The 27300-nt window shown below is 47.2% G+C and overlaps 2 protein-coding genes across 2 annotated transcripts in view; both read left to right on the top strand.

Annotated features, from left to right (window-relative positions):
• Positions 1-2642: 2642 nt before the first annotated feature.
• PKD2L1 (polycystic kidney disease 2-like 1) lies at positions 2643-18351 on the top strand. The gene is made up of 15 exons (XM_014956164.1): positions 2643-2937; positions 5066-5179; positions 6647-6774; positions 7679-7935; positions 8813-9037; positions 9406-9634; positions 10002-10172; positions 10903-11084; positions 13112-13232; positions 13952-14050; positions 14491-14612; positions 15342-15459; positions 15687-15823; positions 16626-16758; positions 18136-18351. Exons 1-15 carry the CDS (start codon positions 2643-2645, stop codon positions 18349-18351), a joined length of 2547 nt encoding a protein of 848 aa, XP_014811650.1.
• Positions 18352-25779: 7428 nt separating this feature from the next.
• LOC106896389 (ATP-binding cassette sub-family G member 2-like) overlaps positions 25780-27300 on the top strand; it is a 35944-nt gene continuing 34423 nt past the window's right edge. Inside the window, exon 1 of the mRNA XM_014956362.1 lies at positions 25780-25920. Coding sequence (XP_014811848.1) covers positions 25795-25920 — 126 coding nt within the window. The 5' untranslated portion in view covers positions 25780-25794. The remainder of the gene's footprint in view (positions 25921-27300) is intronic.

The following is a 27300-nucleotide window of genomic DNA, read 5'->3' on the forward strand; positions in this document are numbered from 1 at the left end:
GCCAGATAGACAACTCAAGCCCCACCTAGACTCCCCTCCTAAACTAAGGTGGGGACTAACAGAACAGTTCAAGTTGACTGGCTGAAAAGGACCTTTCCAGACCTGTGCAGATGGATGAGTCAGCCCAGCCTGCGAAGCACTACGTGTGTCTGGTGTGTCTCTTTAATTACAGGGTGCTCTTTGTCCTGCCCTGCGTTTGGCTGGTCAAAATCGGGTGATGTGGACGTGCTTGAACAAATGCTTCAACGAGGAGCTCCTGGACAAACTCAAACTCCAAAAGGAAGCCTACAGAGGGTGGAAGCAGGGACAGGTAGGCTGGGAGGAGTATGGAGAGATTGTCCAAGCAGCTAGGGATTGGGTTAGAAAAACTAAAGCCCAGGTAGAATTAAATCTGGCCAGGGATGTCAACAGCAAAAAGAAAAGCTTCTGCAGGTAGGTCAACGATAAAAGGAAGACTAGAGAAAATGTGGCCCCCTCTCCAGAAGGAAACGGGAGACCTGGTTACCCAAGATATGGAGAAAGCTGAGGTACTCAATGACTTTTTTTACCTCGATCTTCACCAGCAAGGGCTCTAACCACACCACCCAAGTTGCAGAAGGTGAAGGCAGAGATGGGGAGGATGAAGAGCCACCCACTGTAAGAGAGGACCAGGTTTGAGACCATCTGAGGGACCTGAAGGTGCTGAAATCCACAGGACCTGATGAGATACGTGGGTCCTGAGGGAGCTGGCAGATGAAGTTGCTAAAACATCATCCATCATACTTGGGAAGTCGTGGCAGTCCAGTGAAGTTCCTGCTGACTGGAAAAGGGGAAACATAACCCCCATTTGTAAAAAGGGGAAGAAAAAAGAAGACCCAGGGAACTACAGACTGGTCTCAGTTCTCACCTCTGTGTCCAACAAGTCTTTTGACACAGAAGCTCAAGGTCCTTCCCTCTCACCACCTGCTCTGTGCCCCAGCCAGTGAGAAGGCAGATCCCCAGTGTACCTGGTCCCTGAAGGATGTGATGGGATGCGGTGCTGTGCCACAGGCTGTGAGAGATGTACTGTGGGGGGAAAAAAAACCCCTGTGTGCTGCCCTGAAGCAGCAGTTCTGCACCATAATCTGTGCTTCTTGTGGATGGGCAGGGATATCTGCCTGTATCTAAGGTCCTGGGGTGTCACCTGGATGTCCAGCCCTGGTGTGTGCCCTTTCACTGAAGTCTTGTCCCTCCACAGGTCAGCTGCAGGAGAGCTCTGCAAATGCTTTCCACCCATCCCACTGACTCCGTCCCACCGCTCTCATTTTGCTAGGGAGTAATAAAAATCAACAGGCACCAATAATACCAAATTTACTCCAAGGACCCAGCCCAGACCTCCAACCTGCCAACCAAATTACCAGCTGCTGCCTTCTTAGTTCTCTGTGAGTATTAGCTCTGGCCTCCCTGTTGTTCAAGCAGCTACTCGGTGCCATCAACAGGTAGGGGACATCTCAGATGGCTTGGCAACATCACCTGTACGAACATCATAGTCCAGAAGAAACACCTTTACCCTGTGGTCCTACAGGTGCAAGAGTCATGGTGTAACCCTGGGTGATGTCAGAAAAATAGCTATCTGTGGAGAAGCCCCTCTTCCAAATCATGTATCCAGACCTGAGGAAGGACCTATACATACATTTATCATCTCATCCCCAAGACAGAAGCCTGCCATCCTGGGGTTAAACCATCACCTGAGCCTCCTCTCCAGGGGTACAGTCAGAGACCTCCAGCACCTCTGGGGTCTGGGACTACTTCTTGTGCTGGCTAGGGAGGGGAGGGGGGGAATACTGGCAACCCCTAGCTATGATTATTTCCAATTTTGCCTGGTATAATGCTGTTTTTTCTCAAGTTTGCCTCAGGGCCACCAGGTGCTGCGGGACTTAAAGAAATTCGGCAAAAGCAAAAGAGCCCAGCGCCTGGTTTCCAAAACCTACACCAGAAGTTTTACTCGTGCTTTTAACCAAGAGGAACCTGTGGAGATGCTGGCCCGGGATAACCAGCTCCTTCCTGAAGCGTCCCCAAACGCTGGGCTAACGAACGGCAGCGGCTCCCAGCCCCGGGACCGGCAGTCGCCCGTGGCGAGCGACCGGCGCCACCTGCTGCCCCCGGCTCCCCGCTGCTGCCGCCGTTTTTTTTTTCTGGTCCTTCACTGAAAATTCAAAATTTCCCCGGAAAAAAAGTCTCCCCGTTGTCCCACCACAGTCGTCCCCCCCCCCCCCAGCCTGAAGGGTCCACTTAAATCACAGCCACCGACTCCTCTTGTCCCCCCCTCCGCCTCAACTCGGGGGCTGTCTCCTAGCAGCCTCCTCTTCCCACCATGGTATCTGGGGCTCTTATCTCCCTTGGAAAGCAGAGAAGGTCTCCTGGACCTGTCGGCTGCTGGAATAATAGGGCTGAGGATGGCTCCTGAGGAGGGGTAGTGCCCCCCCTCTGATAGGTGTCACCAGCTGAGCTGGTATAAAAAGAGAGAGAGGATGTGTGCTCTCTGTGGGAAGCTGGTGGTGCACCCTCTCCTGGGTTGCTGAGGCAGAGGAGCTCTTTGGCATTGACTGATTCCCTCTCTGCTCGCTCTCAGGTCCCGCCTGGGCAGGCGATCTTCACCATTCCAGTTTAAAAGTGATTAAGCCATGAGCTCGTCTCACGTAAACAACAGAGCCAAGAGCCACTTCCGAGCCTCAGAGGAGCATGAGCTGAAGGCAGTGGGGAAGAAGGCTTGGGATAATCCTGTTTATAATGGCTCTCCCTCTAGCACCTTGAAGATTCGAGCCATCTACAACCCCAAGTCCATCCTGGAGAATCCCTACGAGAACTTTGAAGAGGTGGGGGATCCACTGCCCTACCAGGAAGAGCAGAGCAAAGCTGCAGGTGGGAAGACAAGTCCTTTCCTCAAGTGTTGTTTCTACATCTTCAGAGGCATCCGAGGTAAGGCTCTAACATCTCACTAGAAAGGACTTACTGGTCCTTGGGAAGAAAAATGGTAATGGGGTGTGTGAGCATGGGGATGCAGGATGCAGAAACCCCATAGTATCTGTGTAGCCCAGGAACCCGCTCAACATAGACTAGCATTACTCCAGAGATCATCTTTGGCTGACCTGGAGGGACCATCCTCATTCCCTGTGTCTTACTATAGCTCCAGGGTCTGTCCTGTTATTTTTGCTCCAAGGTGGGACGTAAAGGTAGACTCAGTGGTGTTCTCAGGGTCATGCAGTGAATCTGTTGGCAGAGATTAGGTGTCCCGGGTCCACAGGAGCCACCACTCTGGTGACAAGACTATCCTGCCTTTGTGGCCCCTGTGTCGCAGTAGCTTAAAAACTGCTATAAATATCCACCAGAGAAAATCGGGCACTGTCAGGACTGAAATATTTCCTAAAGAAACAGTTGAAACCAAACCTCAGCTGATATAGGTTGAGGGGACTGAACCAGCCTCATGGTCCTGCAGGTGTAATTTTAGGCAAATCTCCGAACTGAGTTTTCAAGGATGTTTGAGTGTCCCTGAATTTAGGTGTTCTTGAGTGCATTTCTCTTCCCAAAGCAAAGAAAGTCTCTCCTTCTGTTCCCAACACGTGGATGTTGGGGGTTCCCTGCCTCACGGTAAAACAAATAAACCTCTTAAAAGATTGTCATGTAGTCATATCTAGAGATGAAGGGGGTAATTTAAAAGTGACCTGAACAGATGGTTGGGTGGTTCCCCCTTGTTTTTCTCCCTTGTGGAGATTCCCATAGACCACATGCTACTCTCTCCTGCCTGTGAGTTAATCGAGATCTTCTCCAGGCTCTCATTTCTGTTGCTGGTCTGACATGTCCAGAACAGGCTACTGGTTTCTCTGTCCAGAAGTGAGGTTGGATGCTGAAATAGTCACTATGGTGCAAAAAAGTTCTCTAATCTGTTGAGATGCCGAAGAGCTATCGAAAGGAGAGGAGTAAATGTGCACAGACCACTATATGGCTTTTGCTTGCTCCAGAGAGAAAAGACTCTAAAAGGAGAGGAGTAAATGTGCTTTTGCTTGCTCCAGAGAGAAAAGACTCTTTGTTCTCTGCCAGAGATGACTTTAAATGTGAGGTCTTTGATCAGCTTTGATCCTGGCTTGCAGGAAGGTGATTGTTGTGTACTGCTGGGGATGGGCATCGGGGCTGAGCTCCCTAGGAGCTGCAGAAAGCAACAAGGCTATGGCTGTTATTGACGTGGCTTCCATCACTAGGCTTTCAAGTGGAAGTTCTTACGCCTTTCAACTTCAGGAACATTTCAGAAGTCGCAACAGAAAGCCATTACAAAAAGAACAAACAAATACACTAATGGTATCGGGCGGTTCATCAAAACCCAAAATATCAAGGCTCCTTTTATAGCAAGTGTTTTTCTTTTTGATCAACCATGGTGTGAAGAAATCAGAGCACTAGCTGGTGCAATTGGTGTAACTATTGATAGACGTTGATAGACATCCTGAAGATAATTTGGGTCTGAATTTTAGGCTGAAAATAATTGAGTTGGGCTATTTGATTGGGTCTTACGACCTGCAAGAGTTTTCAGGTAAGCAAGGGACAAATATTTGGGGCCTTATGGTTGAATAGACAGCAAGAGAACTAATAGTTGTAAAAGCTGTAAAGCTAACATCAGATGCAGTTCTGCTGTGGAAGTCCTACCAGAAGGTCAGCTGTTGGCACACGGATGACGGAGATGAAGTTTTGTGGTTTCAAGAGTCCTTGTGACAAAGACTGAATTTCTGTCAGGATTAAGTTAAAAAAAAGGCAGGAAAAGATCAGTCCGTATTGAACTCAAACAGAAAACCAGAGTGATGTAGCAAAATAAGAAAGCCATCATATTTCAGTTATAGTCAGCCCCAAATCTTTTGTTCATCTGGAATGGTTCTTTTTAGGGGTTATTTAACGCCTTTTTACAGCTCTTAGTCAAGTTTTGAATTGCAAAGGGGTTTTGCTTTGAAAGGTGACAAAAATCCAACTCCCAACAGTGTTTTTTGGGAACGGGATTTCAGCTCTTCACACAGCTTTAAGAATGGCCACCAAAACTCTCCAATTCCTTCTTTACACCCAACAGGTCTGTGGGGCACTACGCTGACGGAGAACACGGCGGAGAACAGAGAGCTTTATGTGAAGACCACGCTGCGAGAGCTGCTTGTCTACATCGTGTTCTTGGTGGACATCTGTCTCCGTGAGTGGCTGCCATATCCCATAGGTGTCTTTTCCGTGTGCAGCATGAGGGGAATAATGTGAGGTTCCATTATTAGGCTTCCTCACTCTGTTGTAGGTGTAAAATTTAATGTACATGCACTCGCTGCAGCAGGTAGGTGTGTCATTAACCTACAGAATAGTGGCTGCTCACAGAAGTAAAATAACTGACTATTGCTGTAGAAATAATTGATATTAGTTGAGTTTAAGCAGTATTTTTCTGATCCATGTTATCAGTTCTTGCCACTGACTCCACAGTTCCAGGAGAATCTGCCCAGGGTCTTTTCTTAGTTTCACAGCAAATACTTGAGACCCGGAGAGCAGCTCTAGAAACTTCCTGGGATCAAAGACACAGGGTTCAGAGATTTTTTTATTTATTTATTCATTTTTTCCCCCCTCCAGGACTGGAGGGGTGGCTGAGGTGATAAAGCAGATGGCAGCTCACACCATTGTTCTTGGGTGGATTTAATGCCTCCCTGTACGGGATGCAAATGGACTTTGTGTGGGTAGAACAAGGGCTGTTTGTTCTTTGGGAAGGCTCCTTCACTATCACAAACGAGCACCTGTGGCACAGGGCAGTGGAGAGGGTTATATTTCATGGACCCTATGGCAGGAGAGATAGTCAGACAATGCCCACCTGAGCTACTATCACACAGACAGGGCCTCAGTCACTCTTCCTAAAGAACCAAGACACGCACACAGATGTACATGTGGTCGCACACTGACTCATCCTGAACTGGTGGTTTGGGAGGGGTCAGTGTGTCTTGAACGTCAGCTGCTTTATCTTCATGGTACCCTTTCAACAGCAGGACAGGTCCTTAGTGATCACCATGATGGATGCTTTTCTGAGGCAAGCATCAGTGGAGAGCTGAAACAAAACGTTCAGGGAAGTGAGACCCTGCTCCTGTTTGAGGTTTCTTGATATATGAGAACTAAACCTGAGCTCGTCACTTGGGAAAATGGGGTGGTTTCTATACCTTTATGGATTTAGATCAAATACTCACATAGACTTTATTCTGAGATCATGGACTTTGTTCTGAGAAACAAAATTTCTGGAAGAGATTTTCTCTGAGGAAAAAATTGTTACCCAGGATGTTCCATTGCACCATCCAATACTTTAAAATACTCATGGACTTTGATCTGAGAGACAAAATTTGTGGAAGAGATTTTCTCTGAGGAAAAAATTGTTACCCAGGATGTTCCATTGCACCATCCAATGGTCTTCTCTGGCTTTTAAACTCATCTAGTCTGGCAGTTTAAATTCTGGGACGTGCAACAGGGAAGTTTGTAAATCCCTAAGAAAGCAGAAAGAAATATGATTAGAGTTCCCAGGGCTTCCTCTCTTGTGCCTTGCTCATCTTACCTGTGATAAGCTACACAGAAAGTGAATATATACACGTTTATATCTGTCCCCAGTATTCAATTATAAGTGATATATATCTTCTTTTAGTGACATATGGAATGACAAGTTCCAATGCCTATTACTACACCAAAGTGATGTCTGAGCTCTTCCTGCAGACCTCTTCTGACGGCCGTGTCTCCTTCCAGTCCATCGGCAGCATGGCTGACTTCTGGGTGGTGAGTACAAGTCTGGTCCAGGACAGGGAGCCCTGGGAATCTCAGCTAGACTGGGATACTCAGTTCCTGCTGAATGTGCTCCCTAATCAGGAATTTTTCCTAATATCCAACCTAAGCCTCCTCTGGTGCAACTTGAGGCCATTTCCTCTTGTCCTATTGCCTGTTCCTTGGGAGAGGAGACAGACCCCCCACCACTTTACAACTTCATTTCAGGGAGTTGATGCTCATTGCACAGATAGGGAGGACCAGCCAAGTGACTTACTCCAGGTTTTCTTGTGGTAGAAATGGCTTTGAATCCTACAGTCCAATATCTTCATGCTGGTTTCTTGGTGATAAGCTTATGTCTGTTTTCCTGGGCAGTTGTGGGAACAGCATACTTAACCTGCCCATAATTCATGCCTGCGTTGGTCTAATCTATGGATTCTTTATGAAGAACTGGATTAAAAATTGCACTGACTTTGATAAAAGAGAATAAAGAGGAGGGGGGAAGATGTCCAGGGTCTAACACATTTCTGTCAAAGAACTGGTGGAGGAATAACATGAGCCACAGTGAATGTTGCTGAGATATTGCAACCACTTATCTCTGACAGTCAGCCAGAAATGGTTTGGCAGTTAGCTTTGTCTTTTCCTGCCCTATTAAAAAAAGTAAAATTAATTATGGCACAATTGTTTTCCCCCCACTGTTCCGAGGGCACTGGCAGACCCCCCTTCTGATAATTCACACCTCATGCCAGGACAATTCCTTGAGACTTGTGCTCACTGAAGTGGAAGGGACAGAGGCTTCTCCTACTTTCCATCCTGGGGAGTACGGAGGGGTGGGTCAGGTCTTACTGTCTCAAACCCAGGCTAAGAAAAGTCCTTCGAGGTGTGGGCTATAAAGAAGCTGTTCTCCTCTCTTTTGCAGTACGCACAAGGTCCCCTCCTGGATAATCTTTACTGGACAAAGTGGTACAACAACGACTCCCTGGCAGCGCACGGCACCCAGTCGTACATCTACTACGAGAACCTGCTGCTGGGTGTCCCACGCATGCGACAGCTGAAGGTGAAGAACAACTCCTGCGTGGTCCACGAAGACTTCAAGGAGGAAATCTCAGGCTGCTATGATGTGTACTCGGAAGACAAGGAGGAAAGGGTCTCCTTTGGACTCGTCAATGGAACAGCGTAAGTATAGCTTCTGCTGTTCAGGATCAGAAAATCTGTGGTTGGTTTTTTTTTTAATTAATCTCTTCTAGATAAAATAAAATCTGCTGAGCTACAGGATGCCAGGGTTGAGATTTTCACATGAGGCTGGAATTCCCCATGCAGTCAGTCACCAGCAGCCAGTCTTTTTGTGTCTCTCAATCAGGCCAAGTTTCTCTTTGAGGAAAAGCACAACAGAATGAGTGGCAGAGTGAGACCTCTTGGGAAAGCTATGGGAAATCCAGTGGGAAATTAGGTAGAGATAGTTGCTTGTTTTTAAGAGGGTGAGGATAAACAGAGACCCCTGGGACTTAAATCTGTCTCACGAATGATGCAATCTGCTTCCATCTGGGATTTGAGGAGCCAGAGAGAAGGGAGTGTACCTTTTTTTGTCTTGAAAACCTATTTCTTGACAATAATGTGATGCAGCTGCAGTTTAATAACTCTTTTGTTGCTGTCTGAGTCTTGGTCTGTGAATGAGAAGCTATGGCTCATAAGGAAATATTGGGCATAAGCACATTCTAAGCAGAGGGTTGTGTGCAACATGGTAGAAGGCAATACAGCAGATCCTGGGAGTGACCTCCTCACAAGCAGGACTGTGGCACAGCCCATGGACCTGCAGAATATGCCCTCCACAGCCTTGCAAGTCATGTTGTGTCACTGCTGGGAAGCACTAGATCAGAAATCTGTCAATAATGAAGAACTGATGTAGGCTCAGATCTGGAATAGGAATTAAGTGCCAACTCTTTAATTAAAAACTGTTCTGTCCCTTGAAGATCTAGTCTAGTTTCTCCTGGCTACAAGGCCCATGTCCAAGTCTGGGATGGTGATGCCTTTGCTTATGGGCTGTCTGTTGCAGGTGGAGATACCATTCTGAGGAGGAGCTGGGTGGCTCATCTCACTGGGGAAGACTAACCAGTTACAGTGGGGGAGGATACTACATAGACCTCAAGTTGACCAGAGAAGAGAGTGCTGAAGCCCTGCAAGTCTTGAAGGAGAAGTTGTGGCTGGATCGGGGGACGCGAGTTGTCTTCATTGATTTCTCTGTGTATAATGCAAATATCAATTTGTTCTGTGTCCTGAGGTAAGTTGAGTCTCACTGAAAATCTTTCTGCCTCTTGCTTCTTCCTCAAAACCATGGTTCCTTAAAATGCAAATATTTTAATATGGTCCACCAGGGGGTTAGGACTGAGTGGTGTCAGCAGATGTTAAATTGATTAGTAAGAAGACTTGGTCTTCCTGACATAACCAATCACACTTCTCCTCACCTTTTGCTCTTTCCTGTCATGGGCAATGAAGCAGCAGAGATGAGGCTGTGCAAACACACACACACACAACTCTTCCACGCATGGTTTGATGTGAAGTTCATGCTCAGGTTTGATGTCTCTCAAAACTACCTAAGAGCCTCCAACCCCTGTTTGTAATTATCAGAGTTTTCTTGTCCCCTTCAAGGTTAGTGGTTGAGTTTCCAGCCACTGGTGGTGCCATTCCCTCCTGGCAAATCCGGACCGTCAAGCTTATACGATATGTCAGTGCGTGGGACTTCTTCATTGTTGCCTGTGAAATTGTCTTCTGTGTCTTCATCTTCTACTATGTGGTAGAGGAGATTTTGGAGTTGCGTATCCACAAGCTTCAGTACTTCACCAGCATCTGGAACATCTTGGATGTGGTCGTCATCCTGGTGAGGATCCTTGCGCTCTTATTTTCGAGGGAGCAATGGCAGAGAGGTATAAGAGCAAAAATAAATGAAGGAATGGGCAAAACTGGTCTAGATAAGAGAAGAGCTGGCAAATGTTTTGCTCCAACAGAAAAACGATGTAGCAGAATAAATGGACACATGCTTTTCTACCAGCTGTTAGGAGAAAAGTCTTTCCTTAGAGATGCCTGAGGGACTGTGAAGTCAGGACATCGTCCAGTGCATTTAGACCTTATTTCCATTCCCTACCAGTAGACTGCAGTAGTGAAGCATGGTACCCAGGAACTGTGACACTTTAATTTCTGTGGAAAGCATAGGCTCAGCATTCACCATGGACTCTTCCTCTTCACAGCTCTCCATCGTCGCTATTGGGTTCCACATCTTCCGCACCATTGAGGTGAACAGGCTGTTGGGAGAGCTGCTGAAACACCCCAACACCTACGCGGACTTTGAGTTCCTGGCCTTCTGGCAGACCCAGTACAACAATATGAATGCTGTCAACTTATTCTTTGCCTGGATCAAGGTAATTGTAGCAGGGGGGGCTGGGAGGTGCTGGGCCTCCAGTCTCAGACCTCTCTCTCTAGATAGCTTAGGGAGGACTCTTCCACCCCTCTGAGTGCATGAGGGTAACAGCTATATAACAGAGAAGGATTTTCTTCAAAGTTGTATGCTCTGCTGTGAAGAAAATCCAGACAACTTTTCACCCTGCATTCTGAGGCCAGTTATTTGGACATAATGCAGAGGGAGATGAGCTCACACGTTGTGGCGTAAAGTGGTTTTAGAAAATGCTGAGTACACTATAACTTTGTCCATCCTGTATTATTTTTGCATTTGGGAGGATAATCCGGCAAACCATGTTTTCATCTCATGATGGCCACCCGACAACTGGAAATGACTCATCTGTTGGCATGGACTTTTCATTTCAACCAAAGCATCCTGGTGTGGTGGAAAGCCACCCTGAAATTGGGGTTCCTCATTAGCCCTGAGAAATTTGGCCTTATAGTAGTCCCTCTTTATATTTCCCTTTGACACAGGGAACGAAGTCATGTCTTTATGATCCCACAGGAAAATGGTGGCACAATTGGGACAAATATCCTGAACACTAAGCCACCATTCCCCTAACCTGGCTGTCTTCTCGGTGCCTTGGTAGTACAGTGAACCTCTTGTCTGGTCTATAAGCAAGAGCATATATATGAGAGACTGAGCTAGCTGATGGTTTGACCTAACTTTGTCCCTCTTCTTTTTTCTTGCAGATATTCAAGTATATCAGCTTTAACAAAACCATGACCCAGCTCTCCTCCACACTGGCACGTTGCGCCAAGGACATTCTGGGCTTTGCCATTATGTTCTTCATTGTCTTCTTTGCCTATGCCCAGCTGGGTTACCTTCTTTTTGGGACACAAGTCGAAAACTTCAGCACCTTTGTTAAATGCATGTAAGTGTGTAAGGCAGAACCATATTTCCATCATTACAGAGCGATTTCTGGCTGTCTGGTGTTTATCAGCAGGGACATGATTAGCTGATCCTACCAGACTTTGAGACTCCTTGCAGCCCTACCACTCAATGGAAATCCCAGCCTTTTCATGGGAGCATTCAGTGAGAAGTTTCTGTTTGCTGAAGCCCCGATGGCTTCCCCTTGATGTGGAGCTGTTGGGCACAAGGGTACTCAACACGCACAGTGGCTTAATGTCTTTCTGCAAAAAAGCATCGTAGCTCAGCCAATAAGGTCCATAAAGGCCCAGGGTAGAATGGTGTTGTCTGACGGTCGCTGGGACCTTGGCAAATTCATGTTTTTATACACTGGTAAATGACTTTAGTCCTAGTCAGGTAAACTTCTCTGTAATTCTGGTGGTAAGAACTAAATAGCTCAAGGCAAGTGTTTTGAAGTAGGCTCAGAGTGTGGGTTGGGGGTTTTTTTGTTGGTTTTGGTTTGTTTTGTTTTTTTGTTTTTTTTTTTTTTTTAGTAAGGAAGAGGTCCAGATAGAAGCTCTGGAGTTTTGAAATTCCCTGGCTCTCAAACACACTTTCTGATCACATCGTTTTGGTGCCTGCACAACAGCTGGGTCAAAACGTTTCTGTTTTTCATCAGATAGTGCACTTTAATTCAAACAAAGGTTTGGAAGGAATACTGTTTGCTGCTACAGGGTTTTCACAGGGAAAAGCGTTTATCTTATCAAGATGATAGCTTTAAACACTGAAATGAGAAAACCAGAAACTTCATATTTATATCGTTTATAAATGTCTGATTTTGATAAGATAGCAGCTCTACTTCGTTTCTGAAAGTTGGTAGTCATATAATATGTTAATTTTAACACAAATTCAGTGTAGAGTTTTCTAAAACATGCAGTAGAATAGCCTAAATAAGATTAAGTAAACATTTTCAAAGCAAAAGAGATAAAAATAATTTCTTACTGGAAGGAGACATTTCAACGTCACTGAATTGGGACAATTTTAAACCGAAGAAGAGGAAGCAATGCTGTACTCCTCTCCTTAGACCTAGAAAACATTTCCAGCTCCCTAAATAGTCCAAATGCAAGGAATTTCAACTGGACCTTTGCATTTCTCAGAAGAGGCTTTCAGGCTGGGGGCTCTCAAGGTCCTTTTTCCTGCACATGGCTTCACAATCACAGTCTGTCTGTTTTTCTGTCTGTCTGGTGGGGTTTTTTTTATCTTCCTTTTTTTTTTTTCAATTGGAGGTTTTGTTTTTTTTTTTACAAGGGTCACTTCATTGATTGATCTCCAGAGAAGTCCCAGAGATGGTGTGTCAGGATACCGGGAAGGGGGGTGACCAGTGAGTGAATGAGCACCCACAGAAGAGGGTGTTGGGGAAATGAGTTAAAATACCCAATCTCAGACAATCCCCCTGTCCATGGGCCTGCTCGGGGCAATGCATGGTGTTAAGGGAGGTACCTACTACAGCAGAGGTTTTCAGCCTGTGCTCCATAGACGTCTGGCATCCAGGCTCTGCCATCAAAGGGTCTACAAGAGATAACTGGGATAAGTAAACTTCTGATCAATAGATGTAAACTTCTTTCATTATGAGGGCTATGAACTGTAAAAGGTTGAAGAGCACCTTCCAGTACTAAGATGCCCTCCACAGCCTCATGATCTCTGTTGCAAGAGAAGGCTTCAGTGAATCAAATGCCTTTATAATGGAGAACTCATTGTTTATATTTTTAACTCCTGCTTATACCCAAACACACTTTGGACAACCAGAAATTTGTGTGGAAACTGTGTTTTCCTTTCCAGCCAGCTCTTGCCCTACCCAGATCAGCTCCGTTCACCCCTGAAATACTATGGGTACATTTAACTCTCCAGTCAGATTAAGTGACTTAGACCCTGCTCTGGCTTGTGCCTGTGACCATCTGGGCTGCAGGCAGGCTTCAGGGGTCCCCTCGGGACTGTCTGAGGAGATTGGATAAATGTGCCTTTGTGTGACCTTGTGTTTTTCTCTTCCTCCAGCTTCACCCAGTTTCGGATCATTCTTGGTGATTTTGACTACAATTCCATTGACAATGCCAACAGAGTCCTTGGGCCAATTTACTTCGTCACCTATGTGTTCTTTGTTTTCTTTGTGCTCCTGGTAAGCAAGAAAGCCTTCCTGACCTCTATATATCAACAGCAGTGTTTGAGAGACTCAGCCTGATCATGGAATCATAGAATGGTTTGGGTTGGAAGGGACCTTAAAGACCATCCAGTTCCAACCCCCTGTCCTGGACAGGGACACCTTCCACCAGACCAGGTTGCTCAAAGCCCCATCCAGCCTGGCCTTGAACCCCTCCAGGGATGGGGCAGCCACAGCTTCTCTGGGCAACCTCTTCCACTGTCTCACCACCCTCACAGGAAAGAATTTCTTCCTGAGATCTAATCTAAATCTCCCCTCTTTCAGTTTAAAACCATTCCCCCTTGTCCTATGGCTCCACTCCCTGATCAAAAATCCTTCCCCATCTCTCCTGTAGCCCCTTTCTCCCTGGAAATCTTTATTCTCCAGGCTGAACACTCCCAACTCTCTCAGCTTGTCCTCACAGCAGAGGTGCTCCAGTCATAGGAGAGGTGCTCCAGAAATCCCCGTGTTAAGTGTAGTGCAAATGTTTAGAGGTGGGAAGTGCAAATAGAGCAAAGTAGACAAAGAACACACTGTAGTTGAGGATTTGGCCATCAAGGTGATTAAGGGCCATATTCTTATCATTTAAGGTGAAGACTAAAAGTGACTGGGAATACCACTGATGTTGTAGCTGAATACAAGGGGATCTGGAGCAGTCAAGATGCCTCAAGCTAATTAATCTCTTCCCCTTTTTCTAGAACATGTTTCTGGCCATCATCAATGATACCTACTCAGAAGTCAAGGAAGAACTTTCAAGCCAGAAGGATGAGCTGCAGCTCTCAGACATCTTGAAGCAGGTGATGAATAGTGAAAGCTGTGCAATTTTCTAGCTAAATCCTAAACATCTTCTGGAAGTCCCTGACCTACATGGAACACACTAGAGGAAAAAAAAAAGTGGTTGCCAACTCAAGATCCACCACCTTGGTGCACAGAGTAAAAACAGGAGCCACAGTTCCCTTCTGGGGTAGATCCAGGTCCCAAGTCCTTTGGCAATGGGAAGATAAGAAAGCAGGGGTTGGGATAACTGTGTTGCTTAAGCATGCTAGTAGTGTTTCTCAGAGACTTTCATTTCCAGGACAGTCTCTGGACAAACATCTTTCAGTTCTTGATATAGTGTAAACCCAAAATCTTCCTGTATTAGTCAGCATCTGCTCACCCATATTGCATTGTCTGCTCTGCCCTATTTTTCACTGTTCTGCCTGCATGATTCTGTGTCCCTTTGCACCTTTGGTAACAGAGCTACAACCGGACACTCATGAGGCTGAAGCTGAAGAAGGAGCGGATTTCTGACGTGCAGAAAGCACTGCAGAATGGAACCAAAGAACTGGACTTTGAAGACTTCAAGAACAGCTTGAAGGAGTAAGTGAGTCACAGCCCGAGGGGTGCCCACTTACCCCTTTCTCTTGGTCATACAGGTAATTTAAATTATGTGACTTTCAAGACTGGGAGAGCAGTTAAAATCATAGAATGGTTCAGGTTGGAAGGGACCTTCAAGATCATCCAGTTCCAACCCCCTGCCCTGGGCAGGGACACCTCCCACCAGACCAGGTTGCTCAAAGCCCCATCCAGTCTGACCTTGAACCCCTCCAGGGATGGGGCAGCCACAGCTTCTCTGGGCAACCTCTTCCAGTGTCTCACCACCCTCACAGCAAAGAATTTCTTCCTAATATCTAATCTAATTTTCCCCTCTTTCAGTCTAAAACTGTTACCTCTTGTCCTACGGCTCTACTCCCTGATCAAGAATCCTTCTCTATCTCTCCTGTAGCCCCTTTAGGGACTGGAAGGGGCTCTAAGGTCTCCCTGGAGCCTTCACATCCCCAGGGTGAACACCCTCAACTCTCTCAGCCTGTCCTCACAGCAGAGGTGCTCAGATCTGGGCAATGTAAGACTCAGAAAGCAGTTATCACCTTTCCTCAAGTGTTTAATCTCCTGTTCTAAGTGGGTTTGTGTTACTCTCCCTTTCCCATTTGGGATGTTTAGGTATCTCACTGGTGGGAGGACACTCATTTCAGGCTCTAACAGTTGGGGAGCACCCCTTCTAAAGGTGTAATCCAGTGCCTTGAGCTTTCTCTGTCTACTATTTTGCAGACTGGGCCATGCAGACCACGAGATCACAGCAGCCTTCTCCAGGTTTGACAGAGATGGCAACCACATCCTTGATGAAGAGGAGCAACAGCAGATGAAGCATGACCTAGAGGCAAAAAGGGTAAATAAAAGGGCAAGGGAAGAAACCCTCTGTTTGGCAGAGATCCCTACAAAGTGGCCGCAGGAATCTTTTGGGTTTGTGGTATAAACTAAACAGGCAACTTAAATACAGCTCCAACTCTGCCTGGAGAGCATCTCAAGTGCCTGTGAAGCTTGTGTGGGTTTTGCTGTGAAGCTGACAAGGAGTTAGTAGCTGGCTTTGCAGGAGTTTCTTTATCTATCTTCTAGGTTGCTCTGAATACAGAGATTGAAAATTTGGGGAAATCCTACAGTGAAAACACCCTGGATGAGAACCTGACCTATGTTGAAGAAAGGAATAACCACACCAATAAGGCCAGCTGGGTCTCCGAAGAAGAGTTCCAAGTGTATGTTTATGCTGGCAGTAGTTTAATCCCTCTGCAAAAGAGGGGTCTGACTCACTGCTACTTTACTCTCTTATAGAACTATTTACACTGGTGGCAAGCAGTTTTGGGGAGATCTTCTCCCTTTTTACCTTGCATGCGTGTAAATGAGCAGGTCAGGAGAGAACTAGGACAGTTCTTGTGGTTTGCTTGTTCCTGCAAAAGGCTGGGTTAAGAAATTTTGCTTTTCTGCCCTCTTGAATAACCTCTGCAGCTGTCAGCTGGCCACAGGCAATATGCTGTCATGTTTCAGGCCAGAAGGTAGCCCTGATAACTGGGCCAAGGGAAGCTGATACCTTCGCAGAAGGTCCTGTGGGAATAAATATCCTTGGTTTACAGCCTAGTTGGCCTTCATCCTCCAGGTCTGGGAATAACACTTGGCTGTTTCTTCCACGGGAGGAGCAGGGGATAAATAATCAGGAGAATTAGGAGGGAATCAGGAGATCCTGATTCTGCTACTGAGAAACACTGAGTAATTCACATACAAAAAGGAGAGGCAGTTGCAATATTTAATAATGGGATTATATTGTGGCTGGAGTGTGGTCCAAACTGGTTGGGAACCATTCTAAGCAGGGTCACTGATTACAGGTGAAAACAGCATAGCAGGGAGTTATGTCTCCGGTGGGAGACATAACTCCAGATGGTTCTCTGATGTGAAGCATTCACTCCTGTTTGAGGTTTGGCCCACTGTCCATAAGATGTCTGCTGCAAATCCTGCTGTTCCTCACAAGAAAAAGCTTCCAAATGCTCTCCATGTCTTCCCCAGCCTCCTGCAACGCGTGCTGCAGCTGGAACAGTCCATAAACAGCATTGACTCCAAGATCGATGCCGTGGTGAGCAAACTAGACGTGCTGGAAAGAAACAATCTGAAGAGGAAGGACCTGGACAACATTAGCAAGGTTGGTAGCCTTCCACCATGCATTTAAACCAGCTTCAGGGGAGGTGACCAGCCCTGCCACATGAATGGACCTGCTGTCATCTTTGCTTTCCCAGTTCCCATTGACACAGGAGCAAAGGAGTTGGTCAGGGTCGGCGTTTTGTGTGATGAAGCCTCTCCTGTTCGAGCACGGTGACAAAAAGCTGCTTGTTTTCCTGTCCCCCCAGTTAACCATGGTATACTTGAACACACCTCCCAGCTCCTCTGAGCCAAGCTCATTCCTGTGGCAGTGAATGCAATCGACTTCTCTCCATTTCTTTTCACCCACTTATCCATCAAAAATTATATCTGTCCAATGTCAAAAAAGATCATGTTGTCCTTTCCAGCCAGAGCAGCTCATGGCAGTGGTGTGGACTGTGGTCTTACCATCTTGCCTGTGGTTACTTATTACACGTGAGGTGGAAGATTGTCAGTGGTGTGTTCTTCGTGTCCCAATGCAGACCTGAGGCTTTTGCCAAAGGCTGCTTGTATTCAGTCAACCGGCGGATGCTGGATCTTCAGCTTTGAAGTCGAAGGCAGCACGGTGTGTGGGAGTCACATCACCACTTCGTGTTTTCACGGCTCTCATAACGAGAGTAGTCTGACCTTGCTGAGTCAGAAAGAAGCCCTTCTCTCTTGCAGAGCAGTTTTGTGATCCCTTCCCATCTGAAAGAGTAGTTCGTATTGTCCTACTTCTCATGTGAACGTACCTGAAAGATTATTCAAGTGTTCACTTCCAGATTTGCTTTGCCCCTGGATTTCTGTGAATGTTCTTGTAGAGGGCAAAAAGGGATGAACCCTCATCTGTCCAATGCCTGAATGAACATTCATCAATGTATTGCAGCAAACAGTGTATTGGATCTTTAATTAACAGGCAGGTTGTACTAATTTTTGGAAGAACATGGGAAGCCGTTATGAGGAGAGGCTGAGGGACTTGGGTCTTCTTAGGCTGGAGAAGACTGAGGGGGGATCTGATCAACGCCTATAAATACTTCAAGGGTGGGTGTCAGGAGGATGTGGCCAGTCTTTTTTCAGTGGTGCCCAGTGACAGGACAAGAGGAAACGGGCACAAACTGGAACAGAGGAAGTTCCATCTAAGCATGAGGAGGAACTTCTTTTGTTTGAGGGTGGCAGAGACCTGGCAGAGGCTGCCCAGAGAGGTGGTGGAGTCTCCTTCTCTGGAGACATTCCAAACCCACCTGGACACGTTCCTGTGTGACTCTGCTCTGGCAGGGGGCTGGACTAGATGATCTCCAGAGGACCCTTCCAACTCATGCACACCTTGTTCCTCTCCTGGAGTGTTGCTAGACTTCTTGGAAGCTTGCTAACAATGCAGGTCACTTTTTCCTCTTGTTAACAGGAGGAAGAACCCCGTCAAGAAGAGCTGCTGCTCCCCCAGAGCCCAGACCAGCTGGGCAAAGAAGAAGCAGAAAGCTGGGGGATGGACCGTGTTGGGGGCAACAACCTGAGCGGCAACTCTTCCCAGAATGGGGTCTGCCCCATCTTGCCTAGGTCGGGTGTACCGGGGTCTCAGGTGCCCAAGAACATCCCGCCTCACTCTGACGTGCGCTTCTAGCCAAGAGCCCAGTGCTCCCAGTTTGGCTCCTGTGGTACTAAGTCACTGTCAGTTTCCCCACTGTTAGAGCAATCTGGACGGCTGGATGCAGGAACTGGTGATGTGAAAAATCAGGGGGTGCTCTTTCTCCAGCATAACAATGTGTAATGTCAGAGCTAGGACTTCTAGGCCCCCGTACCTCTGTACCCCCAGAAACCTCAGGTTTCTGCTCCTGAACAGGCCCATGCAAAGCCTCTTATCTGTCCTTTCCCAAGATGCAAAGACCCCAGAACTCTTTGGACACTTGTGTTCAGAGTGGCACATTGCGACCTGTTCCCAACAAACACAATCATCTGCAGGACAAAGACATGGTAATTGTGTAAACAAAGCAGGGTATAAGGTCCAGAGTGGCACATTGCAACCTGTTCCCAACAAACACAATCTCTGCAGGACAAAGATATGGTAATTGTGTAAACAAAGCAGGGTATAATCATTAGTGTGGGATGGAAAGGATAAATTTAGTTATTTCTGTCCACCTAGTTCCCAGAAATGTTGTCCTGTTGTAGTTTGTTTCCAGAACATTTTGGTGGTAACCCTCTCTGTACCTTAGATCCAGGCGTTGAGAAAAGAGGATAAGTTGGGATAAATAAAATGAGAGCTGACTCCCAGTGTGGTCGGGAGGAGATCTGAAATATCAGAAATGGAGAAGTAGCTGTTACTGGTAGAGTCCAAGGCCTGAGTGTTAGGGAGCAGACTTCTGGTGATATGGTTTCTAACACAGCTGTTGACACCAAGAAATCTCTTTATGTTGTCTATTTTCACACTCCTTAAATTGCATTTCAAGGAACTTCGCAGAATTAGCACTGTATTTACAAAGTTGTTGGCGCTTCTCTCTTTTTGTCTGGGGAAACAAGTCTGCTTGCAACTGTGGGTGCTGACATTCTTCAGTTGACGAATATTGTGAAAATGAGATGAATGTCAGTTTTTCAACCACAGGCAAAATACTTGTTTTCCAGCCATTTTTTGCACTTTGCTGAGACTTCTTTTTCCTTGTAGCTGGTGCAGACTAGTGCAGCTATTGCAGGACCACCATGAAGGTATTTGGAATATCTTAATTGCTGGTGTTCTGCTATAGTTAACCTCAAATAGGCTCTATAGACTCGAAGCCAATGGAAGTGTGGGTTGTACCAGAGCACTGATAACACCTCACATCAATGCCATGCTGTTTAGTGTACAGTGGTGGGGATGTTGTGTGGTGGCACGTTGTGTAGCCACCTCCTTTTAAGATGGACGTGTCACTGTGTTCTGTGGGAAAAGCTCCCTGGGAATGCCTGAAGGACCTCAGGATCAGCTCTGTCCCCAGATGGCCCAGGGCTGTCACAGCTACGAGATACCAATGATGAATGCAAGCAGAGGGTCCTTCAGCTGTGAGACCTTGTCACCCAGCCCACAGGGAGCTTAGATGTCAGCCCAGGAGCTGTGGATGCAGGAACTGCAGGGTCCCATCGCTCACTTCCCAGCAGCTGGTCCTCCCATTGGGCAAGAGTTACCTGTGAGACATCACCACAGTTCTTGGACTCCTGGTTCCACTGAATTCAGACCCAAGCAAGAGCTTCTTGCCTCCAGCTCAACTCAGAACAATGATGTTGCTTGTTCCCTCCTACTCTCAGCATTGGAACTACTGTCTTACTCAGAAGAAAACGGCCTACGTCAGGAGAAATTCCTGAAATAAGCCCTTTTATTTGCAAATTTTAATTGAACAGATAATCCATATGCCAAATTGGAATTGAACAGAGGAGCTATGTGCCCTCTAATGGGTTTGAAGAGTGCACACAGCCTCTTGGGGTTAATGAATTGGGTGAGTTTTGAGTTTTGAATCTGAGTTTTGAAAAGCACAGACGAAGGCTTTTCCTTAAATTAATTTCCAAGCTCCTGTTTTAGATCCTGGCTCAATAGCTGACTATGGCTACTGAAGCCTAATTGGAAAAATCAAAAATTTGTTCTTTTGAAGTCTCTGAAGGGGTGCCTGCCTTTTCCAGAGGCTCAGAACACCGGGTGAGGTCCTGAGTCTGCCTTGCTGCATAGATATCATACTTGGGATGCTGATCAGTGAAGAGCTAAGCTTAGCAGCTTGTTCCTCTCCTGGAGTGTTGCTAGACTTCTTGGAAGCTTGCTAACAATGCAGGTCACTTTTTCCTCTTGTTAACAGGAGGAAGAACCCCGTCAAGAAGAGCTGCTGCTCCCCCAGAGCCCAGACCAGCTGGGCAAAGAAGAAGCAGAAAGCTGGGGGATGGACCGTGTTGGGGGCAACAACCTGAGCGGCAACTCTTCCCAGAATGGGGTCTGCCCCATCTTGCCTAGGTCGGGTGTACCGGGGTCTCAGGTGCCCAAGAACATCCCGCCTCACTCTGACGTGCGCTTCTAGCCAAGAGCCCAGTGCTCCCAGTTTGGCTCCTGTGGTACTAAGTCACTGTCAGTTTCCCCACTGTTAGAGCAATCTGGACGGCTGGATGCAGGAACTGGTGATGTGAAAAATCAGGGGGTGCTCTTTCTCCAGCATAACAATGTGTAATGTCAGAGCTAGGACTTCTAGGCCCCCGTACCTCTGTACCCCCAGAAACCTCAGGTTTCTGCTCCTGAACAGGCCCATGCAAAGCCTCTTATCTGTCCTTTCCCAAGATGCAAAGACCCCAGAACTCTTTGGACACTTGTGTTCAGAGTGGCACATTGCGACCTGTTCCCAACAAACACAATCATCTGCAGGACAAAGACATGGTAATTGTGTAAACAAAGCAGGGTATAATCATTAGTATGGGATGGAAAGGATGAATTTAGTTATTTCTGTCCACCTAGTTCCCAGAAATTTTGTCCTGTTGTAGTTTGTTTCCAGAACATTTTGGTGGTAACCCTCTCTGTACCTTAAATCCAGATGTTGAGAAAAGAGGATAACTTGGGATAAATAAAATGAGAGCTGACTCCCAGTGTGGTTGGGAGGAGATCTGAAAGATCAGAAATGGAGAAGTAGCTGTTAGTGGTAGAGTCCAAGGCCTGAGTGTTAGGGAGCAGACTTCTGGTGATATGGTTTCTAACACAGCTATTGACACCAAGAAATCTCTATGTTGTCTATTTTCCTTGCATTTCAAGGAACTTCACACAATTAGCACTGTATTTACAAAGTTGTTGGCGCTTCTCTCTTTTTGTCTGGGGAAACAAGTCTGCTTGCAACTGTGGGTGCTGACATTCTTCAGTTGACGAATATTGTGAAAATGAGATGAATGTCAGTTTTTCAACCACAGGCAAAATACTTGTTTTCCAGCCATTTTTTGCACTTTGCTGAGACTTCTTTTTCCTTGTAGCTGGTGCAGACTAGTGCAGCTATTGCAGGACCACCATGAAGGTATTTGGAATATCTTAATTGCTGGTGTTCTGCTATAGTTAACCTCAAATAGGCTCTATAGACTCGAAGCCAATGGAAGTGTGGGTTGTACCAGAGCACTGATAACACCTCACATCAATGCCATGCTGTTTAGTGTACAGTGGTGGGGATGTTGTGTGGTGGCACGTTGTGTAGCCACCTCTTTTTAAGATGGACGTGTCGCTGTGTTCTGTGAGAAAAGCTCCCTGGGAATGCCTGAAGGACCTCAGGATCAGCTCTGTCCCCAGATGGCCCAGGGCTGTCACAGCTACAAGATACCAATGATGAATGCAAGCAGAGGGTCCTTCAGCTGTGAGACCTTGTCACCCAGCCCACAGGGAGCTTAGATGTCAGCCCAGGAGCTGTGGATGCAGGAACTGCAGGGTCCCATCGCTCACTTCCCAGCAGCTGGTCCTCCCATCCTATAAATACTTCAAGGGTGGGTGTCAGGAGGATGTGGCCAGTCTTTTTTCAGTGGTGCCCAGTGACAGGACAAGAGGAAACGGGCACAAACTGGAACAGAGGAAGTTCCATCTAAGCATGAGGAGGAACTTCTTTTGTTTGAGGGTGGCAGAGACCTGGCAGAGGCTGCCCAGAGAGGTGGTGGAGTCTCCTTCTCTGGAGACATTCCAAACCCACCTGGACACGTTCCTGTGCAACCCACTCTGGGTGACCCTGCTCTGGCAGGGGGCTGGACTAGATGATCTCCAGAGGACCCTTCCAACTCATGCACACCTTGTTCCTCTCCTGGAGTGTTGCTAGACTTCTTGGAAGCTTGCTAACAATGCAGGTCACTTTTTCCTCTTGTTAACAGGAGGAAGAACCCCGTCAAGAAGAGCTGCTGCTCCCCCAGAGCCCAGACCAGCTGGGCAAAGAAGAAGCAGAAAGCTGGGGGATGGACCGTGTTGGGGGCAACAACCTGAGCGGCAACTCTTCCCAGAATGGGGTCTGCCCCATCTTGCCTAGGTCGGGTGTACCGGGGTCTCAGGTGCCCAAGAACATCCCGCCTCACTCTGACGTGCGCTTCTAGCCAAGAGCCCAGTGCTCCCAGTTTGGCTCCTGTGGTACTAAGTCACTGTCAGTTTCCCCACTGTTAGAGCAATCTGGACGGCTGGATGCAGGAACTGGTGATGTGAAAAATCAGGGGGTGCTCTTTCTCCAGCATAACGATGTGTAATGTCAGAGCTAGAACTTCTAGGCCCCCATACCTCTGTACCCCCAGAAACCTCAGGTTTCTGCTCCTGAACAGGCCCACGCAAAACCTTTTATCTGTCCTTTCCCAAGATGCAAAGACCCCAGAACTCTTTGGACACTTGGGTCCAGAGTGGCACATTGCAACCTGTTCCCAACAAACACAATCTCTGCAGGACAAAGATATGGTAATTGTGTAAACAAAGCAGGGTATAATCATTAGTGTGGGATGGAAAGGATAAATTTAGTTATTTCTGTCCACCTAGTTCCCAGAAATGTTGTCCTGTTGTAGTTTGTTTCCAGAACATTTTGGTGGTAACCCTCTCTGTACCTTAGATCCAGGCGTTGAGAAAAGAGGATAAGTTGGGATAAATAAAATGAGAGCTGACTCCCAGTGTGGTCGGGAGGAGATCTGAAATATCAGAAATGGAGAAGTAGCTGTTACTGGTAGAGTCCAAGGCCTGAGTGTTAGGGAGCAGACTTCTGGTGATATGGTTTCTAACACAGCTGTTGACACCAAGAAATCTCTTTATGTTGTCTATTTTCACACTCCTTAAATTGCATTTCAAGGAACTTCGCAGAATTAGCACTGTATTTACAAAGTTGTTGGCGCTTCTCTCTTTTTGTCTGGGGAAACAAGTCTGCTTGCAACTGTGGGTGCTGACATTCTTCAGTTGACGAATATTGTGAAAATGAGATGAATGTCAGTTTTTCAACCACAGGCAAAATACTTGTTTTCCAGCCATTTTTTGCACTTTGCTGAGACTTCTTTTTCCTTGTAGCTGGTGCAGACTAGTGCAGCTATTGCAGGACCACCATGAAGGTATTTGGAATATCTTAATTGCTGGTGTTCTGCTATAGTTAACCTCAAATAGGCTCTATAGACTCGAAGCCAATGGAAGTGTGGGTTGTACCAGAGCACTGATAACACCTCACATCAATGCCATGCTGTTTAGTGTACAGTGGTGGGGATGTTGTGTGGTGGCACGTTGTGTAGCCACCTCTTTTTAAGATGGACGTGTCGCTGTGTTCTGTGAGAAAAGCTCCCTGGGAATGCCTGAAGGACCTCAGGATCAGCTCTGTCCCCAGATGGCCCAGGGCTGTCACAGCTACGAGATACCAATGATGAATGCAAGCAGAGGGTCCTTCAGCTGTGAGACCTTGTCACCCAGCCCACAGGGAGCTTAGATGTCAGCCCAGGAGCTGTGGATGCAGGAACTGCAGGGTCCCATCGCTCACTTCCCAGCAGCTGGTCCTCCCATTGGGCAAGAGTTACCTGTGAGACATCACCACAGTTCTTGGACTCCTGGTTCCACTGAATTCAGACCCAAGCAAGAGCTTCTTGCCTCCAGCTCAACTCAGAACAATGATGTTGCTTGTTCCCTCCTACTCTCAGCATTGGAACTACTGTCTTACTCAGAAGAAAACGGCCTACGTCAGGAGAAATTCCTGAAATAAGCCCTTTTATTTGCAAATTTTAATTGAACAGATAATCCATATGCCAAATTGGAATTGAACAGAGGAGCTATGTGCCCTCTAATGGGTTTGAAGAGTGCACACAGCCTCTTGGGGTTAATGAATTGGGTGAGTTTTGAGTTTTGAATCTGAGTTTTGAAAAGCACAGACGAAGGCTTTTCCTTAAATTAATTTCCAAGCTCCTGTTTTAGATCCTGGCTCAATAGCTGACTATGGCTACTGAAGCCTAATCGGAAAAATCAAAAATTTGTTCTTTTGAAGTCTCTGAAGGGGTGCCTGCCTTTTCCAGAGGCTCAGAACACCGGGTGAGGTCCTGAGTCTGCCTTGCTGCATAGATATCATACTTGGGATGCTGATCTGTGAAGAGCTAAGCTTAGCAGCATGGAATAGATCCAAGCAGCAACTGTCTGCTTCAGGGGGTTGACCCTGTGCTGGTAGAGCCAGTGGAAGATATATTGCTGGCTGGGGCTCAGGTCCTCAACATAGCAACGGCTGCTGTGGGGACAACAGGAGCCTGAAATAGGGTCCTGCTAGGAAAACGAAGGCGAGAGTGATTAACTGTGAAGCCTGGCTTTCTAAAGCCTTAGGCTTCGTTGTTCTGCTCAACAGAAAAGGCAGCACAAGACCTCCCTCTTGGCACTGCCCTACATTTCCATTCCCTTCCCGAGCTGTGCCAAGCATCTGCAGGACCTGCCCCAGGGTTAACTTGCCCCCGAGTCAGGGGATGCTGCAGCCTCTGTCATTTTGCACCAGGAGACAACCTCCACTGCTCCCTTCTGCACAGAGACCACCGTAAATGCCACCTTAATGCCAGGGAAGGCAGGTGAGGCAAGAGAACGATGGTGTGACAGCCGGACTCAGCTCCACGGGACAGTGGCCATCAGCTTCAGGCAACCAGAGCTCAAGCACTGTGAGTTTTACCTACAGGAGGAGGTAAATGCTTGTGTTTGTGCTGCAGAGGTTGTTCTGGGTTTGTGCTGGCCTGTTCACGAGCCCCTGAGCCAGCTCTGGCTGGGATCAGAGAAGAACTGGAGGCTGCAATGGTCTCCAGTCCATCAACATCAAGTCCACTAACTCCATGGGTCCATCAACAGCTTGGTCCAGGAGCTTCTTTCCCCTTTTCAGGCAGAAAGATCACTCCCTTCACCCTGTGCTGGGATTTTGGTGGTGCCAACGCTGCTGAGTGTAAAATGGGTTCTGTCACTGGTATGTGTCTCTTCCTGCGTTTCCATTCCCTTCCTGAGCTGTGCCAAGCATCTGCAGGACCAGCCCCAGGGTTAACTTGCCCCGAGTCAGGGGATGCTGCAGCCTCTGTCGTTTTGCACCAGGAGGCAACCTCCACTGCTCCCTTCTGCACAGAGACCACCGTAAATGCCACCTTAATGCCAGGGAAGGCAGGTGAGGCAAGAGAACGATGGTGTGACAGCCGGACTCAGCTCCACGGGACAGTGGCCATCAGCTTCAGGCAACCAGAGCTCAAGCACTGTGAGTTTTACCTACAGGAGGAGGTAAATGCTTGTGTTTGTGCTGCAGAGGTTGTCCTGGGTTTGTGCTGCCCTGTTCACAAGCCCCTGAGCCAGCTCTGGCTGGGATCAGAGAAGAACTGGAGGCTGCAATGGTCTCCAGTCCATCAACATCAAGTCCACTAACTCCATGGGTCCATCAACAGCTTGGTCCAGGAGCTTCTTTCCCCTTTTCAGGCAGAAAGATCACTCCCTTCACCCTGTGCTGGGATTTTGGTGGTGCCAACGCTGCTGAGTGTAAAATGGGTTCTGTCACTGGTATGTGTCTCTTCCTGCATTAATGTCTTCTCTCTCTTGTACATCTCACTGCAACTGCGGCTTGCCTGCTCCTTGTCAACATGCTGTCACGTATATGATGTGTCCTAGATTAGGGCAAAGCAATTAATTACTTGTCCCCAGCAATTGCTTGTGCGTAATTGTTAATTGTGTCCTCCAGCTGGTTGAGAAATAACATAAATAGCACTGAATGGTAAGTTCATCCAGCTTCTCTTTTCACATGTGTGTCGTCAGCCCTCCTACCAAGAGCTGGTGTTATATAGGTGATATGTGACTCACGGGGAAAGTAAAGTATTATTGTTTTCCTCGACAGCGGGTGAATGGCTGTGTTTTGTTCCAAAGTGCCTTCCCATCTGCAGTGTCACCCCAGAGCCCTCCCAAACACAGCCCAGCTTCTGGAGTTACCTTACCAACAGCGTTGGGTTTACCAGCAGATGTCAGTCAGCACCTCTCACAGCCCCGCAGCCCCTTCTCTGCTCCCTTTTTGAAGGAGGTCAGTGGCAAATCTCCCATTTGAGAGAAAACTGAGATTTGGGAAAATCACTTTCTCGGTGGCAAAACATCAGAAGCAAATCCAGGGTTTCCAAAACACGCTTTGTTGATACTATGTCCTTCCCCCCTGAATACTCGTTGCAAGCTTTGACCATCTCTGGCAGGTTACAGCCTCTCCACCCTTTGAAACAGGGTTAGTACAGGTTTTGCTTGGGTTTTTTGGACTTTGAAAAGTCCTTAACAAGCGGTGGTATAGTCCTAGAGCTGCTGCTGCCTGGTCAGCCTCCAGCACAGGAGATAGTTGGCTGGAGACCACCTTGCCCCTGCCTGTTTTACAAACACATGGTGGCAGGAGGCACTTAGGAAAGAAAAGAGCAACATCAGGGAACAATTATCAGTATTCATGGAGGTTATCAGTAAACTGGGAGAAGGGAGGGCATCATCTGATGAGCCAGCTTAAGTACCATGCCATCCTTTTGCTGGTCACAAAAGCCCTAATTCAGGGCCTCCAAGCCTGGAAGCAAGGAGCCCAGCGCCAGGAGAGCAGAAGAAGCAGGAGGAATTCCAGAGGGTGCCAGGTCCAGCCCCTTTCCTAGG

Source organism: Calidris pugnax, unplaced genomic scaffold, assembly GCF_001431845.1.
Source record: "Calidris pugnax isolate Ruff unplaced genomic scaffold, ASM143184v1 scaffold196, whole genome shotgun sequence".
NCBI classification, from domain to species: Eukaryota; Metazoa; Chordata; class Aves; order Charadriiformes; family Scolopacidae; genus Calidris; species Calidris pugnax.